This window comes from Hippocampus bargibanti, linkage group LG02, assembly GCF_051943395.1.
Source record: "Hippocampus bargibanti isolate YZ-2025 linkage group LG02, ASM5194339v1, whole genome shotgun sequence".
Classification (NCBI taxonomy): domain Eukaryota; kingdom Metazoa; phylum Chordata; class Actinopteri; order Syngnathiformes; family Syngnathidae; genus Hippocampus; species Hippocampus bargibanti.
This window is the reverse complement of record NC_142735.1, coordinates 24,987,228-25,002,314: the sequence shown is the minus strand read 5'-3', so window position 1 is coordinate 25,002,314 and position 15,087 is coordinate 24,987,228. Positions and strand designations below refer to the sequence as shown.

Below are 15,087 nucleotides of genomic sequence, written 5' to 3'. Positions count from 1 at the left end.
ATAGCACAGCAAACATGATCGACCACAGGGACTGACGGGAAACGTGGTCGGTGTCAGGAACCTTGCTGGATGTTTGAGTCCAAAGGGTCATCAGCGTGTTGAAGTTGCGTTTATTGGATCAGATTTTTGTTTCTTTCAAACAACACACTTCAATGACACACAAAATGTTACAAACTCCCAAAAAAATGAAGTCAGCGTCCAAAAAACACAGCAGTTAAAAAAAAGGCTAAAGTTCAGGAAGCAAAAAAATATATCCTGATATTTTAGTCCACAAATTAAAAACGTTGCTCCAAAACACTTTTGTTCGGGAGTGGGACTCCTCAGGGATTCTATTCCAGCCCCAGTGAGAAGTTGATCCCATGGACGATGCCGATGATGATGGGTTGCCAGGCAACCAGGTACCGGAGCCAGTCTAGCAGCTGTCCGTATAGGACGTGCGTTTTTTCCCAGCTGGATGTGGGACCATGTTAAGGACTGATAGTCAAATCCAATCAAAACAAACACACACACACACACACACACACACACACACACACACACACACACACACACACACACACACACACACACACACACACACACACACACACACACACACACACACACACACACACAAACACGCCGCCACCCCCGCCCCCACCACCACCACACAGAATTGGACAAAAGGATACGGGTTGTTCATCATCGTTTTCAAGTCCACCTTCTCGTTGCAATATGGGCAGGTTTGCTTCTTCCCCACGATGCACCAACCACGAATACAGAATTCGTGGAATCTAAAAAGTCAGGCGGTGAGTTAAGGCACGAACCAGAAGTGGCTGCTCGGAAATTGCTTTGGAGATGCGTGAGGATACATGTGACCGCAGGACAGCTGGTAGGTGTCTTCGATGACGCCCTCTTCGTCCACGTCCACCAGGATTTTTTGAGCGCACACGGCGCATATGTGCTCGCTCAAACTGCGGCTCGGCATACCGCCGCTGCTGTAGTACTGCACACACACACGTGCCAATTTTGGGTGAATATAATTAAAAAAAAAAAAGTGGTTTTCATTGATGCATCTACGCTTGTTGAGTATATTTAACACACATTACCCCAATAGTAGACGCCATAAAATCGGAACAGATCTCGGCAAAGTCCCGGCCCAACACACCATAGTAAAGCCCGTAAAAGAGCATGACCACGCCCACATCCATAGAGTCCTCCGCCTTGATCCTGCACATGTACACAAACATCAGGTTACGGGAAGCATCACGTTTGTTGGGTCGACTCACCTGAAAAAGACGTTGAAGCCAAACATGGTGAACATGATGGCCACATAGCCCAGAAGCCCCACGGCGTAGCTCAGCTTGTAGATCAACAAGAACCACTTGTACACCATCCTAACAAAAGAAAGGTGTTTGATGCAATATTTCAGCGACAAAGGACCCTGGATGGAAATCTGAGGATTATATTTTGGTTATGACATGTTTTTTTTTCCTGGGACATACCTTGGCGTCCTGCAGGACAGCGGCTTGCGCGTAGCTCTGAAGATCACATAGCTGGTGATGACTGAGAAGACACCCCACATGGACAGGAACCTCCACCAGTAAAGTTTGATGGTGAAGTAAAGAGGAACAACCCACATCTGGACGAGCGTGACCAGCTGAGGACAATGAGTGTGAGACTTCCTGTTGCAACAAGCGCGCGTGTGCACATTCATACTTACGTTATAGGAGCGGTGATGACGTAGCTTCCACTGGACTAAAACGATCTGGGCCACCACTAGAGTGGCGACCAGGATCAGAACCATCTCGGCGTGCATGGCCTCGTGACCTTGATGTTTGACGTGCAGACGCTCGTGTTGTATCCTGCAGACATAGTTGATATGACTAATTCTAGGAATTTTTAATTCCCATAGGCCGGGTGGTGTATTTTGAACTGACGCGTCTGAAATATGAACTTTCGTAGGAAGATCGGGAACGGTTCACTGACCTCCAGGTTTCTCTGTGAGTCACTTTTAGGTCAACCTACAGGCAGCAGCAGGGATGTATATGAAAATATCTGTCATTTTGTCCAACACATGAGGCTCAATTTTTGGAGCCTTGTGCCACGTCAAAATACGCACCATTCCCCGCCCCCACTTGCGCTCAACGGTAGCCACGAGGACAACAGCGTGGCGTTTAAATTGTTTAACATATATAATAAAATACGAGCTTCACAAAGTAACCTACCTGGGGTTGTACACCCGCCATTCTGGCAAAATCCTAGCCTGTCGGTGTTAGTTAGCCTAACACGCTGACAGCTGCGACCATAATTACCTACTGTACGGAAAGACAGAAAGGTCAAAATTTATGAAAAATTATATATTGCTTGTATAAAGAATAATGCTGTTTCACTCGTTTTTATTAATTATGAAAAGAAGTCTTTCAGGCAGTCAAGTTTTCACTCTCTTTATTTAATGAAACTCGTTAAATATAAAAATCAACATTTTGCTGCTTCCAGATTACTTGAAGTCAAACTGTGGATAGACAACCTGTGGATAGACAAGCCTTAAAATTCTGCCCGACAATTAGCGAATGATGATCCAGCAATGTCGCTCAGACATCCAAGGAAGTATTAAACCATCTTTTGTCGCATGACCTGTGGTGGAAACTACGGATGGCAGGACTAATCGTCATCACAGGGACTCTGACATTTAAATAATATTTACATTCCAGAGTGTCTCACAGAATGGCAGCCAAAGGATGTCCACCCTGAAAGAAAAAAGGTTACTTTAAATGTCAACTAACTTGCCAAAGGTAAATAAAGCGAATACCTGTCTGGCTCACAAAATGGCCGCCTCAGGAACTTCGCCCTGAAAGTGAAACAAATTTTAATTTAAATGTCAACCAGTAAATAAATAAAATAATGTGGGTCGCTCAGACATCCAAGGAAGTGTTAAACCGTCTTAGGTCGCATGACCTCTGGTGGAAACTACGAATGGCAGGAATAATCGTCATCATAGCGACGTAATGTTCATATTCACCTGCCCCCCCCCTCCCAAAAAAAAAGCGAATACCTGTCTGGCTCACAAAATGGCCGCCTCAGGAACTTCGCCCTGAAAGTGAAACAAATTTTAATTTAAATGTCAACCAGTAAATAAATACAATAATGTGGGTCGCTCAGACATCCAAGGAAGTGTTAAACCGTCTTAGGTCGCATGACCTCTGGTGGAAACTACGAATGGCAGGAATAATCGTCATCATAGCGACAAAAATATCCAAGTAACGACCTTTTGAACATTCCTGACTTGCTCCTGATTGCTTGCTTGCTTAAAAATATCATCAGGTGACATTCACCTGGTAAAGAAAATAAAGTAAGGTGAGTTTTCTATGGAAACAGACATTTCAAGAAGGCACATTTTGAAATTCGCTCAGACATCCAAGGAAGTATTAACCCGTCTTTGGTCACATGACCTCTGGTGGAAACTACGAATGGCAGGAAAAATCTTCATCACAGCGAACAAACTGCAGAAACTCATAATAAAATTTGGAACTTACAGGTTCATGGTTGCTTGCTTCCAGAATGGCCATTACGTGACATTCCCCTGCAAAGTGGCATCAAAGAAATTAATTTTCAATGTAAACTGAGTCAACATTAAGTCATTAAAGCATAACTGCCAACTAGTCTGGTTTTGCTAAGCTTTTCACTAGCCCATTCCGGGTTAGGGTTTAATAATGAAAATAACACTTTCCAATAAAAACAATCAGGCAAAAATCGTCAAACTGGTTCATTCAAAACATGACAATAGGCGATCGGCACAGTGCCGGCTGTTAGCTTGCTTTCGATGAATTGTGCATGCGAGCGGTACGGGTCTTTCCTGGAATCGAGAGTGACGGCTCATTCCTGGAATCGCGACTCGAGTTAACATTGTTCTTATCATTGTCGTGTAATCGCATCTGCCAGAGAAAAAGCAACAAAGTAATTTAGGCCCTATATATATATATATATATATATATATATATATATCCCCTACTGTCCAGACATGGCACATATATAATAGGACCTAAAGTACCAGTAAGAATTTAGTTTGCTGATGAAGTTTCTTGGATAAGAAGCGAAACGTCCGACACCTTCAAAGAAGTACAGATGGCGGCTGAAGAAACCTGTTCATCGACAAAAGATCAATTGAAGAAAGCAAAAATAAAATGCACAAGGGAAAATACTTGAGGGGTGAAATTGTTAACTAGAGTTGCGAAATGTTAATGATTCATTGATGTGAACAGTATTGAATGTTGATGTGCATATTTGAAGTTAGTAACATTGTCTTGCAATTCATGGCACTTTTCAACTAAGATTGATTATTAAATGTTTGGTTGATTGTAAAATATTTGTTTTCTCCAAATAGAAGTAAACATGATATTTCCATGATTGACCAGTAGAAATATTTGTATTTTTTATCTCTTTGACATTAACATTTGTATGGTGTTTTTGCCTCATTTTAAGTAGCCGTAATGTTAACAAAGGTTCGGCTTCAGGGGTGCTTCGTCCCCCCCCCCCCCCCCCCCCCCCCCCCCCCCCAAGTCCAGGACTTCACCCTGGAACCCGGCATATTATTAGGCTTTTCTGGTTTCAAAAGTTGGCAGCTCTATTAAAGTTGTTCGCTCAGACATCCAAGGAAGTGTTTTGCCATCTTTGGTCGTGGTGACCTCTGGTGGAAACTACGAATGGCAGGAATAATCGTCATCATAGCGACAAAAACATCCAAGTAACTGCCTTTTGAACATACCTGACTTACCCTTGATTGCTTGCTTAAAAATATCATCGGGGGACATTCACCTGGTAGATAAAGTAGAGTATGTCAGTTTTCTATGTAAATATCCATTTCAAGAAGACACATTTTGAAGTTCGCTCAGACATCCAAGGAAGTATTAACCCGTCTTTGGTCACATGACCTCTGGTGGAAACTACGAATGGCAGGAAAAATCTTCATCACAGCGAACTAGTAGAAATGTATAATAAAGTGTGTAACTTACTGGTTCATGGTTGCTTGCTTCCCGAATGGCCACCACGTGACATTCCCCTGTAAAGTGGCATCAAAGAAATTCATTTTCAATGTAAACGGAGTCAACAAGTCATTAAAGTTGATCGCTCAGACATCCAAGGAAGTGATTTGCCATCTTTGGTCGTGGTGACCTCTGGTGGAAACTACGAATGGCAGGAAAAATCGTCATCATAGCGATCTAATGAAGAAATCGAGGAAAAAATTAGAACATGAAGTTTCGTACCCGTTGTAGTTTCCAGAGGAGATGAGGTCAAGCCCTGGAAAAACAATGAATCGCGGATTTTAAGGGCACTTTCACCACGTGTTGACTGAGCAAACACGTTGACCTAACCTAGTTAATCTTGTTCGAAAAACTCAGGGTTTTCAAAAAAAAAATCGAAATCAGCACTACACATCTTATGTCGCGTGGTATTGACGAATTATGAAAGGGTGGTCCATCTGAACGAACTGGCGATGAAAAGGCAATCGGCAGCCATCCGTGTACGAAAATAATTCTATATGCAAACTACCGGGGCAATAAAACACACTATGCTTTTCTTATGAAGTAGAGCAAAGTATTAAGTGATTAACCGTGGATATTGAATTTTAGTTACCATGATCATATCGCACGCCTTAAGTCTTTCGCAGAAAGGATCCAAATGTTTCCGGCTGTTCCGATCCTATGTATATGTAGCCTGTTGTACATCATCGCCATCTGGCGGCTGGAGGGGAAATGATGGACGGAAGTGCACTTCCCGTAACTCGTTCCTGATTGGTGAATGTTACATTTAAGCCAATTGGACACCCTTCCCCCGCCTCCGTCTGCTTCTGCTGCTGCTGGTGTTACCATGATGATGATGATGATGGTGGCATCCTCCTCCTCACCCCTCCTCACACACACACACACACACACACACACACACACACACACACGCACGCACGCACTCACACACATACACAGAGGCAGAAAAGGATGGCTTGAGGCTGGAAAACACACATATGCTGCTCGGCCGTGCGTCGGTCGCACTGGAACCTGGTGAGTTTCTACCCTGTCACCATTTTTACGATGACACTTAGACAGTGATGAGATGCTGGGTGAATGAGTGAAGATGAAGGCATGATGATGGAGGGAGGAGACAGTAGCATCTGTGGCTTGTCCCTGTGCGACATCCGGCCTGTGTGTGCGGATGAAGTTAGCAAGCCGAGTGCTAACAGTGACAGCAGCTATGCCACAAGAATGACCTGGTTACTGTCACATCCTTTAATGCTAACTATACTGAATATCACTTTTAAATATTACAGAAAAGATGATACTACATAGCAAATGCCCACCATTATCAGGGGCTAAGGACCAAGCTCCGCCGCGAATTGTGAAATCTTTGTGCTTACCTATATATCAATATTTCAAACCAGTCATTGTATGAATCTGAAACCCAATCATTCAGAGGTTGACAGAACAGTAGTATCTTCAGAAACTGTATGTATCAAAAAAAAATCTCGAGATGAGAGCCGTCATATTGCCGATTATTTTGCTTTGGCTTAAGAACACAATTTTGAGATCAGAGCATTGTATAGTTACACATTTTCTTTTAAAAAGGGGGTTTTACACGTTGTGTACTGTTTATTGCACCAGGAGAGTCACTATCTTAATGCCAAGAACTAATGATAAATGCATCAGATGAGTTGACTAATCTTCCTTCATTGTGGGTGTGCTATAACCCTTTACCTAACTGATATTTGACCACAAAGAGTGCAGTGACCTGTGGACTGACAGTATAACAATACAGTCATATATTCTTCATCCTCTGCTGAGTTAAACAAATATTACAATTCATCACGTTGCTCAAAGTAGTTAGTAGTAGAGACATTCATTTATTTCTGCATGACTAAATTATACTCCTCCTCGGAACGGATTCATATAATTTCCATTTGTGTAAATGACCGAAGATGATTTGAGTTATGAAATGTCACTGAAGAAATGGAATTTGTATGTCAAGGCGCCACTGCAAATGCACGTGTGCTAGACTAGACATGCAGTATGCAGATTATGTGTAGATTTTAGGATCAAAGGCTCCAATTTTGGTCTCTATGGCAACCACAGCATCACCCTCACTCTGAAGACACGAGCGTGACCCACTTAACTCCTCATGCTGGGGGTAACGGGGTGTTTTCATCTTTCTTCTCCTGGTTAACGACTGGGCGCCAATTGAACTGAGCGAAATGTCGTCTGATTGACTGTTTGACGGCTTTGTTCGCTCATGCCTCGGGTCGACTCCGACATCCTCATGGACTGACTCCATCGCAGCGGGGACGTCTCTCAACTATCTCGCCGCTACAGTCGATGGCGGCGCATCAACATTCTCCAGACAGCAGCAGCGAGGAGTGCACCGTGCTAGAGGCTCCGCCCACTAAGGATACCTGCCCGCAACATGGCGGCAAGGTGAGGTGGCCGCTTAGCCACGTGATTCGCTCCCACTCTGTCGCCATCTTTGACCTCGTGTCATCCGCAGGTCTCCGATTACTGTTGCTTGTGCACGCACACACTGTGCGGCGAGTGCGTGCCTGAGCACAGTGAGCACCGCAGGGTGCCATTAGGCCAGGCCTTGGAGCAGCACCGGCGCACATTGGAGGCGACGATGAGGGCGGCTCACGACAGGTGAAAGGGGACAGTGATTAGAGTCATTGTGTTATGGACTGAAGTTGATGTAACATGTCAAATTTGGGATTTAGTTGGCTAAAATTAAGAAGACTGACTTAGAATTAAGCAGACTTGACTTGGACTTTACAAATCTTTCCTGATACATAGTGTGCCCTTCTTTTTATTTATTTATTTATTATTTGAAAGAAACTTTCATTCTTTTGGAGCCTGTATAAAATGATGGAATCACTGATGTCAAAGTCAAGGCCCGTGGGCCAAATCTGGCCCGCCACATCATTTTATTTGGCCCGCGAAAGCAAATCAAACTTGTGAAATTTTATGATGCTTGCTGGAGTCCGAACCAAAATTTCAAATTGTCGTATGTAAACCACAATAGTCATCATTATTTTTTACTTCAAATTTAAAAACTAGTTTTTCATTCATTTGTTGTTTGATCCATATGTAATATGTGGAGGGGATTAACATTCTAATGGTTTCTCTGAATTCATAACAGCCCCGAGAGGAAACCCTAATTACAATGTGGCCCGCGGCAAAAAGTGATTTTGACACGCTTGCTGTATATAAAAGCAAATCATGACGATGCCATTGAAAATCAGTGAATACAGAAACTGTTTGGAAAGCGTCGAATGTGTCGCTAAATATGCAACACAAAAATATTAATTACATTAACTCGACTACAGAAAATCAGAATAAATCTGAAAAGAGTCTGAATATATGATTTTGAGGATTTTATAGGGACTTTTATTGCGATTGCCTACTTGGAGGTGAGGCTGCTCTTTTTCACCCCAAGTAATTGAACAGGAACTATGCAAATACAGTAATTCCAGTGAAGAAATCATAATGTTATTGGATTTAAAATCAGAAATAAGAATCAGAAAACCTTTATTCGCCCCACAATGCGGAAATTTGCAAAAAAGTAATCTATTAAAGGTGGCCCAGTAGCCTGTTTAGCACACCGGCTTCACAGTGAAGAGGTCGCCGGTTCGCGTCCCGGTCTGGACTCCCTGTGTGGAGTTTGCATGTTCTCCCTAGGCCCGCGTGGGTTTTCTCCGGGTCCTCCGGTTTCCTCCCACACTCCAAAAACATGCATGGCAGGCAGATTGACCACTCCAAATTGTCCCTCGGTGTGACTGTGAGAGTGACTGTTGTACGTCGATTGGCTTGCAACCAATTCAGGGTGTTCCCCGCCTCGTGCCCGAAGACAGATGAGATAGGCTCCAGCACCCCCGCGACCCTAATGTGGAATAAGTGGTACGGAAAATGGATGGATGGAAACTATTAAGAACTGAGAACTAAAGTTGATTCAACAAGTATTTCATGATTTATTTATTTTTACCTCTAAGGAGAAAGTGAAGCTACGCCTCCCTTGACTGCAGGCCCCTGGTTTGAATTAAAGTAATAACACAACTTACCTGAAATTTAGTGGGGACGTGAGCTAATTTCTTTCGCTCTTGCGACATTAACTTGAGAGTTCTACCAACAAACGTTGATTCGGTATGTTCTTATGCAACCAATCAATAAGGTGACTTGATTCGCTGAAGACAAAATGACTTGAGACTTGATCCCAACTCTCCGTCCAGGCCACTTTGAAAGAACTTCTAAAACCGCAAGATGTCCGTATGCTCTTCAGACTCCCGCAGATTTCGACCGCCGCCATAGTGGTTGGAGAGATGGTCCAGCAGCTGACCAATCAGAGGGTGGCCATCGAGGAGGACATTCTGTCCAGTTTTGAAGACCTTCACAAGCAGCTTGACGTAAGGAAGAGCGTTCTTCTCATGGAGCTGGAGGTCACCTTTGGTCTCAAGCGCAAGGTGAATCAAAATGAAACAAAGCATTTTGGGTAATTATGCGGTGTAGAAATGCTGAAACTTGAGGGGGGAGGGGCTGTGAGACTATGATGTCCTGTGTTGAACCCCAGGTGCTACAGTCTCAGCTAGAGAACCTCCTGCAGGGAGAGGAAGTGGTGTCGTCTACCTGTACCCGTACAGAAGAAGTCTTGGCGAAGGAGGCGTGTGCTGGTAGCTTGGAACTGGAGCAGGACCTCCAGGGCAAACTGGAGGAATTGTCCAGACGCGCTCTGTCGTGCCAGCCGGAGGAAAACGACCAGCTGGACCTGGTCTTGGAAACGGACGGATTGCGCAAGTGGATCCACAACCTGGGCACCATTGTGACCACCAGGCAAGAGGCTTGCTGTGTTTTCAGTCATGTTTTTGTTAGTTATTTTGGACCTTGTTGTTCTGACGACTTTGCTGTTTATGATTTAGTTCCTGTTAACTCCATTTAAAACAATTTGTCAAATACACTCTGCTCCTCCCTTCTGGCCTGCATTTTTGAAGTCCACCCCGACCTGGCAAATCATGACAAAATGCTAGAGTGTCTGATTTTTATACGCATCGTCCTCTTCCTCAGTGCTGTCGCGAGCCAAAGCGAGGCGATGGGCGCCGGTTTGGAACAATGCATCGTGGGACTCCCTTCTTCAGTCACCATAGTAACGAGAGACAAATCCGGAGGGGCTTGCAAAAGCGGAAATGCGATTCTGTCAGCTGAGGTGGTGTCACATGGCCGCCAAATTAAAGTGAGGGTGAGGTTTGCTGACCTTGCCACTGTCCTTTTGCCCTTGTCGTAGGTGTTCACGCCGGATGGCAGTATCGTGGACGGCGAGATTGTGGACCACAAGAATGGAACGTACGAGTTTGTCTACGTGCTGCCCAAAGAGGGTGATTTTTCATTAGCGCTGCGTTTGTATGACCAACACATTAAAGGAAGTCCATTCAAGTTGAACGTTGGCACATCACAGGTGGGTGATAAAAAATACTAGCGAAGCATGTTTAGTCAAAGTTTTTGACTCTACAAATGACGATAAACATGACAGCGAGAATAACCCAATTGACCCTGGGGTTCACGTATTTGGCAAACCCTTCACCCCTCCCGCCAGGTCTCGCCGTCCATCACCACACCCTCCAACTCGGTAGCCAATGCCACACCGTCCACGGGTTCCTCGGATGGCGCCAAGAGGCGAGGTAAATCCCCCGGCCAAAAGAAAAAGGGCTCCAAAAGGGCCAGCAGCGCCTTGGGAACACCTCGTCGCAAAACCCAAAACCCTATCGAGGACGACCTTATCTTTCGGATCGGAACCAAGGGGAGGAACAAAGGGGAGTTTACCAACCTTCAAGGGGTTGCTGCAGCTGCCAGCGGCAACATCCTCATTGCTGACAGCAACAACCAGTGTGTGCAGGTGACGCCGGACTCGAGACGTTATTGTTTTGAGCGCTTAAAACAGGGGTGTCCAAACTTTTGCAAAAGGGGCCAGATTTGGTGTGTTGAGAGGGGCCAGGGGGCAGACATTATTGATTTTATGACAGTGTCACGGTTTGCAAGGTGGTGATGGCGGTTGCAGATCCCAAAAAGCAGGCAGGAGGGAGCAGGAGGTTGTGTTTGACAAATTGTATTAAAATAAAGTCAACAGGAATAAAATCTAAAATGTTAAAATCATTTGAACAGAAAAATACAAAGTATCAAAAGAAAACCAATAGTAAAAGTCCGCCAAGGTTAAACAAACACATGCACACCATACAATTGCATACAAAGCATACAATTGCATTCGACAATGACCCGCCAGTGAATGGTCGTGCCGGGAGTCCTTTTGAGTGTCACTGATTGGGAACGACCAGCACCTGTGCAGGTGGGGCCGACAGCACCACCCGTTGGTACCAACCAGATCATGACAGTACCCCCCGCTCCTTCAAGGGACTGCTTCCACAAGTCCCAACAGTCTCCCAAAAGGTCCAACACGCCATGGTACAATGGTGGAGAGGCAACCTCTCCACCATTGTGCTGCAGCTTCCCAGGTTGTTCCCAATCAGTGACACTCAAAAGGACTCCCGGCATGACCATTCGCTGGCGGGTCATTGTTGAATGCAATTGTATGCATTGTATGCTGTGCATGTGTTTGTTTCATCTTGGCAGACTTTTACTCTTGGTCTTTATTTGATACTTTGTATTTTTCTGTTTGAATGACTTTGATGTTTTAGATTTTGTTCCTGTTGACTTTATTTTAATACAATTTGTCAAATACAACCTGCTGCACATCTGCCATCACCACCTTGCAAACCGTGACAGACAGAAGCTGCGGGCCGGTTGAAAATTGACCACGGACCCCATTTGGCCCCGGGCCGGACTTTGGACACGTCTGGATTAAAAAGTCCTCATTGAACTCTCATGTTCGTTTTTCTCTTTGGAGGCTCAATCCTAACCGCAATCGCAATATTGACACAAAATCGTTCCGCCTCATCATTGTACTCTTGTTTCCATTGTTTCAGGTTTTCTCCAGCCAGGGGGAATTCAAGAATCGGTTTGGGGTACGCGGACGGTCGCCGGGGCAATTGCAGCGACCCACGGGAGTAGCGGTTCACACAAGTGGTGACATTATCATCGCTGACTACGATAACAAGTGGGTCAGCATCTTCTCCAGCGATGGCAGGTTTAAGGTGGGTGGCGGCCTTGTGTGTACGGACTCATACACTTACCATAAGAAAACAAAGATCTTAAATATTTGTGCAACCAACGTTCCATTGGCGTCGGGCTCGCTAATGTCCTCATGCTAAGGTTGTCACGCTTATGCGGGTGGACAGGCCAAGCTGGGCTCGGGCAGACTGATGGGACCCAAGGGTGTGTCGGTGGACCACGAGGGTCATGTGATTGTGGTGGACAACAAGGCATGCACGGTTTTCATCTTCCAGCTGACCGGAAAGCTCGTCACCAAGTTCGGGAGTCGCGGGAATGGCGACAAACAGTTTGCGGGTAAGGTGCGCTACCCAATTCACGTGACCCATTTGTTAGACTTAACCTTCTTTTTGGTTTGTGCACCTCGAGGTCCACACTTCGCTGCTGTTAACAAGAACAATGAGATCATCGTGACCGACTTCCACAACCACTCCGTCAAGGTACCAGGTTACGTTTCATCAAAGATTTTGGAGTTGGTTTTTCGGTAGGGTTCGTCTTCAGATTCAGGACTTGTGTCCTGAAGCCTCAAAGACATCTAGTTTCTCCGACAGCCCAAGTCTATTCGTCACCGTCTCGGTTCGCTCATAAAAGTTTGTATGATTTATTTACACCTACCGTGCATCTAACCTCACGTTGGTTTCCTGTCAGGTTTTCACACCCGAAGGAGAACTGCTCCTCAAATTCGGCTCCAATGGCGAAGGCAACGGTCAATTCAACGCACCCACTGGCGTGGCTGTGGACACCAACGGCAACATCATCGTAGCCGACTGGGGCAACAGTCGGATACAGGTGGGCTGTTGTCACTGTAGCAAAACGAAAACTTCCTGACTGTCTTCCTGTCCGAACAGGTCTTTGACGGCAGCGGTTCTTTCCTGTCCTACATCAACACGTCAGCCGACCCTCTGTATGGGCCACAAGGATTGGCCCTGACCCAGGACGGACACGTGGTGGTGGCGGACTCGGGAAACCATTGCTTCAAAGTTTACCGCTACCTGCAGTGACGGCAAGACAGATGGAGAAGAGGCGGCGGCTGCCATTTTCATTTCGGTCAAAATTTGTTTTATTTGTTTCCTTTGGATGGACAGCCAAGATGGTGGATGTGAGTGATGTCCTCTGATGGATTTGATGTCATTTTGTGATCGTTCAATTCGGGTATGTATTTCACCTCCTAGCCTCCAGGAGGCGGCTAAGAGCTAATTTCCTTGGCATGGATGGCGAAAGGGCAAACCTAGCGTTCAACAGTATTGTGACTCGTAATCGTCCCCTGCCCCAGAGGCACAAAGACTGAGTGGGCGGAGTCAGTGATTGACATCAAAGTTAATTAACAAACTCATGAATTAATTTCATGGCATTCTTACTTTTGATTGTGTTCCATTGTGTGCATTGAAATTCTTAAGTGCCAAAGCGTGAAGTTTATCTCTCAATAGGAATGACTGACCTACACTACTCACAAAAAGTTTGGATTTTTGAGCTTTTTAGCTGACTTTTTTAGGTTTAAATTAAAATACGGCTTGAACACTATTAATTGCTTTAAAATCCACATTGGATCAAGACAGCGATAGATAGAACAATGAAATGCAATCGCTGAAACAAGGCTAAAGAGATACTGAAAGAGTTAGAAAAAGGCATTCAGTGGTACCTCTACTGACATACGTCTCTTCATGTGAATTTTCAATTTACGAAACGTTTTAGCAGCAAATACATATTTTATGCGGTTTTTGGGTTGGGGGGGCTCGAAACAAATTTACAAGGCATTTACATAGAAAATGTGTCTCGACTTACAATTTTTTTTACGTTCAGATATTTCTTCCAGAACCAATTAATTTTGTAAGTATTTCTCCTCATCAGGGTCGGGTCGCTGGGGTGCTGGAGCCTATCTCGGATGTTTTAGGCCAGTAGGCTAGGTACACCCTGAACTGTTTGGCAGCCAATCAGAGTCTTGAGAAATTTCTTGTTTGATTAAACTCACATTGTAAATTTTGCCTTTCAGCTTTGTGTCATGGAGCAGCAAGTTGTGCAAAATCAATAAGCTGGTGGTGTGTATTTTTTTTTCAGTCTCGGCACATATATACAGTAGTTTATTTTAAGGTGTTCTTGAAATTGCGCCTAAAAGTTTAATATCCATAACTCTTTGTGAGTAGCCAATTTTCTTCGATATTCAGTCGTTACTTGTAAAAATGTGACGCTAACCTGTGTCTTCAAAGCTAACAAGCCAGCACACGCTATGGGCTTAATGCTTTCGGTTGTTTTTAACTATTTCCCCACCAAGATTGTCATAAGAAAAGTTTATTAGCTAGCATGTTCCCTGACCGCGTCTAATGTTCTTCGTTTAGAAGTATAGCATGTGTGGTAGTCGGCTAACATTATTCGCATGCTCATTGTGTAGCTAACATTTTTTTTTATATCTGCATGTTCAAAGAGCTGCCGCATTGAGTTTCTACATTGCACATCATGTCATATTTTATTGATTCGTTTCTGTGGTACACATGGTAAATTAATCCCCTGATATTTGGGAATAGCAAATAGCCTAATTAATGCACTCACGTAAAAAATATTTCAAGTTGCTCATTTAAGACCTTAAATGCGCTACAAACTATGATGGTAAAATAACTGAATGTAATTTCTCAAAACTCATCTTGCATTACCTTGAAAAATAAATATCTCAAAATTCATTTAGTCTCAATCCAGCAATAATCATAAACTAATTTTGTCTGATTTTGATCAGCCAACATACAATGACGACAAATGTTCCTCTTGTGTGAAGTGAATTGCTGAATGACGAATATGCAGGGGATTACTATAAATTGTTTACATCAAATTTTCATCAATAACTTTTGCAAGTGACCCAGGCTTGTCGACCAAGAATTGATGGGGAAAAAGTTAACCAACCAGCTCGCTATGCTATCAATGCTAACAGTAAAATCAA

At 44.2% G+C, this 15,087-nt stretch overlaps 2 protein-coding genes and 6 non-coding genes across 16 annotated transcripts; 1 reads left to right on the top strand and 7 right to left on the bottom strand.

The window, feature by feature from the left end:
- Nucleotides 1-26: 26 nt before the first annotated feature.
- rnf175 (ring finger protein 175) lies at nucleotides 27-5,689 on the bottom strand. Of its 8 annotated transcripts, none has more exons than XM_088990451.1 (16): nucleotides 5,244-5,666; nucleotides 4,992-5,038; nucleotides 4,745-4,794; nucleotides 3,516-3,562; nucleotides 3,248-3,314; nucleotides 3,035-3,073; nucleotides 2,792-2,830; nucleotides 2,208-2,729; nucleotides 1,969-2,003; nucleotides 1,703-1,844; nucleotides 1,485-1,639; nucleotides 1,269-1,376; nucleotides 1,089-1,209; nucleotides 852-985; nucleotides 672-773; nucleotides 27-450 (listed from the first exon to the last, which is right to left on the bottom strand). In XM_088990451.1, the coding sequence occupies exons 8-16, from the start codon at nucleotides 2,226-2,228 to the stop codon at nucleotides 330-332; spliced, it is 939 nt and encodes a 312-aa protein (XP_088846577.1). In that variant the 5' UTR covers nucleotides 2,229-2,729; nucleotides 2,792-2,830; nucleotides 3,035-3,073; nucleotides 3,248-3,314; nucleotides 3,516-3,562; nucleotides 4,745-4,794; nucleotides 4,992-5,038; nucleotides 5,244-5,666; the 3' UTR covers nucleotides 27-329. The 8 variants fall into 8 exon arrangements, with proteins under 8 accessions (XP_088846577.1, XP_088846575.1, XP_088846581.1 ...); XM_088990449.1 differs by having other exon boundaries at nucleotides 4,754-4,794; XM_088990455.1 differs by lacking the exon at nucleotides 3,248-3,314.
- Nucleotides 2,891-2,983, bottom strand: LOC148902132 (small nucleolar RNA SNORD14). Its single transcript, XR_016114348.1, has one exon. It is a non-coding gene; the product is annotated as a small nucleolar RNA SNORD14 (small nucleolar RNA).
- LOC148902131 (small nucleolar RNA SNORD14) lies at nucleotides 3,134-3,226 on the bottom strand. The gene has a single exon (XR_016114347.1). It is a non-coding gene; the product is annotated as a small nucleolar RNA SNORD14 (small nucleolar RNA).
- LOC148902130 (small nucleolar RNA SNORD14) lies at nucleotides 3,385-3,477 on the bottom strand. Its single transcript, XR_016114334.1, has one exon. It is a non-coding gene; the product is annotated as a small nucleolar RNA SNORD14 (small nucleolar RNA).
- LOC148902129 (small nucleolar RNA SNORD14) lies at nucleotides 4,617-4,710 on the bottom strand. The gene has a single exon (XR_016114328.1). It is a non-coding gene; the product is annotated as a small nucleolar RNA SNORD14 (small nucleolar RNA).
- LOC148902128 (small nucleolar RNA SNORD14) lies at nucleotides 4,864-4,956 on the bottom strand. The gene has a single exon (XR_016114327.1). It is a non-coding gene; the product is annotated as a small nucleolar RNA SNORD14 (small nucleolar RNA).
- On the bottom strand, nucleotides 5,104-5,197 carry LOC148902127 (small nucleolar RNA SNORD14). Its single transcript, XR_016114342.1, has one exon. It is a non-coding gene; the product is annotated as a small nucleolar RNA SNORD14 (small nucleolar RNA).
- Nucleotides 5,690-5,897: 208 nt separating the features above from the next.
- On the top strand, nucleotides 5,898-15,083 carry trim2b (tripartite motif containing 2b). 2 transcript variants are annotated; one of them, XM_088990444.1, is made up of 13 exons: nucleotides 5,898-6,035; nucleotides 7,305-7,439; nucleotides 7,510-7,655; nucleotides 9,289-9,469; nucleotides 9,577-9,836; nucleotides 10,068-10,206; nucleotides 10,285-10,455; nucleotides 10,594-10,893; nucleotides 11,978-12,145; nucleotides 12,290-12,458; nucleotides 12,531-12,601; nucleotides 12,810-12,950; nucleotides 13,010-15,083. In XM_088990444.1, exons 2-13 carry the CDS (start codon nucleotides 7,341-7,343, stop codon nucleotides 13,160-13,162), a joined length of 1,998 nt encoding a protein of 665 aa, XP_088846570.1. In that variant the 5' UTR covers nucleotides 5,898-6,035; nucleotides 7,305-7,340; the 3' UTR covers nucleotides 13,163-15,083. The 2 variants fall into 2 exon arrangements, with proteins under 2 accessions (XP_088846570.1, XP_088846569.1); XM_088990443.1 differs by having other exon boundaries at nucleotides 12,290-12,601.
- The last annotated feature ends 4 nt before the right edge of the window (nucleotides 15,084-15,087 follow it).

Coding starts and splice junctions, on each gene's coding strand:
- rnf175 (XM_088990448.1), bottom strand. CDS start 2,228: ATGGCGGGTGTACAACCCCAG. Junction 1,377..1,484: donor CTGTCCTGCAGGACGCCAAG/GTATGTCCCAGG, acceptor TTCTTTTGTTAG/GATGGTGTACAAGTGGTTCT. Junction 774..851: donor CAGCTGTCCTGCGGTCACAT/GTATCCTCACGC, acceptor CTGACTTTTTAG/ATTCCACGAATTCTGTATTC.
- trim2b (XM_088990443.1), top strand. CDS start 7,341: ATGGCGGCGCATCAACATTCTCCAGACAGCAGCAGCGAGGAGTGCACC. Junction 7,656..9,288: donor ATGAGGGCGGCTCACGACAG/GTGAAAGGGGAC, acceptor TATGCTCTTCAG/ACTCCCGCAGATTTCGACCG. Junction 10,894..11,977: donor GCAACAACCAGTGTGTGCAG/GTGACGCCGGAC, acceptor CCATTGTTTCAG/GTTTTCTCCAGCCAGGGGGA.